The sequence below is a fragment of the Triticum urartu genome, unplaced genomic scaffold, assembly GCF_003073215.2.
Source record: "Triticum urartu cultivar G1812 unplaced genomic scaffold, Tu2.1 TuUngrouped_contig_9669, whole genome shotgun sequence".
Classification (NCBI taxonomy): domain Eukaryota; kingdom Viridiplantae; phylum Streptophyta; class Magnoliopsida; order Poales; family Poaceae; genus Triticum; species Triticum urartu.
This window is the reverse complement of record NW_024120735.1, coordinates 16,961-18,249: the sequence shown is the minus strand read 5'-3', so window position 1 is coordinate 18,249 and position 1,289 is coordinate 16,961. Positions and strand designations below refer to the sequence as shown.

At 57.2% G+C, this 1,289-nt stretch overlaps 1 protein-coding gene across 1 annotated transcript; it reads left to right on the top strand.

The window, feature by feature from the left end:
* Window positions 1–14: 14 nt before the first annotated feature.
* Window positions 15–733, top strand: LOC125532317 (ethylene-responsive transcription factor 1-like; the record flags this gene model as incomplete). The annotated part of the gene is given in 1 exon segment (XM_048696432.1): window positions 15–733. A coding segment is annotated over 1 exon segment (452 nt), but the record flags the coding sequence as incomplete, so codon positions are not given.
* Between the last annotated feature and the right edge of the window lie 556 nt (window positions 734–1,289).

The following is a 1,289-nucleotide window of genomic DNA, read 5'->3' as shown; positions in this document are numbered from 1 at the left end:
CCCGCGCAAGGGCGCCCGCGTCTGGCTCGGAACGTTCGACACGGCCGATGACGCCGCCCGGGCCTACGACGTCGCCGCCCGCCGCCTCCGTGGCATCAAGGCCAAGGTCAACTTCCCCGACGCGGCGAGGGCCGGGGCGCGCTCGCGCCGCGCCAGCCGGAGAACTGCGCAGAAACCGCAGTGCCCGCCTGTGCGGACGACGGCGTACTCTGCCACCGCAGCTGCACACGCACACGTAGTACAGGCGGAGCAGGACGCTATGATGATCAAACCTGAGCTGATGGAGTTTTTTGATGCGGACGCGTTCGTCGACCTGACCGCCGCCGTCGCCGCGCTGCCGCCTGTCACTGGCGCGAAGAAGCCGACGGTCGATGAGGATTCGTCGGATCGGAGCGGCGGCTGCGCCATGCTGGGGTTCGCCGACGAGCTTGGGTTCGATCCGTTCACGCTGTTCCAGCTCCCCTGATCCGTTCACGCCGTCATCCAGGATGCCCTCGGCGTGGACAATGGCATGGAGGGCGTCAGCCTCTGGAGCTTCGAGGAGTTCCCCATGGACAGCGCCATTTTTTGACGTTTCCGTGCGATGCGCCCGATCGGTTGTAAGAATCTCCATCTGGCATCTTGTTCCATGGTGCACAGAACCTTGCTGAGACCAGATTCTGTTTCTTGGCCAGGAACGAAGGAAGGGCGCAGCCGAGCTATTTTTTTTAAATAATACACTTTTTTTTATGAATTTTTAGAAATATTACGCTGAATACAATTTTTTTAAAAATAATACACCGTCGGTCCTCTGCTGGCCGACTGGGCCTAATCAGCCCACAGCAGGCCGACTGGGCCTAATCGGCCAACAGCAGGCCAATTAGTAGCCTTTCGGCCTAGGGGTGGCCGACAGGCCGTAAGCCGATAGGTGCATGGCCAATGCAATCGTACATGGGGACTAGCTAGCCTCACAAGCCATGCTAACCAGCGCATGACTTGAACCCACGTACGATTGCATTGGCCATGCACTTATCGGCTTACGGGAGGCCGATTAGTCCCAGTTAGCTTCCCATAAGCCGACTGGGCCCCCTGCCTGCGATCGAGAGGCCTGTCGGTCATCCCTAGGCTGAAAGGTTACTAATCGGCCTGCTGTTGGCCGATTAGGCCCAGTCGGCCTGCTGTGGGCTGATTAGGCCCAGTCGGCCAGCAGAGGATCGACGGTGTATTATTTTTAAAAATTTTGTATTCAGCGTAATATTTCTGAAAATTTATAAAAAAGTGTATTATTTTAAAAAAATTAGCCGCAGCCG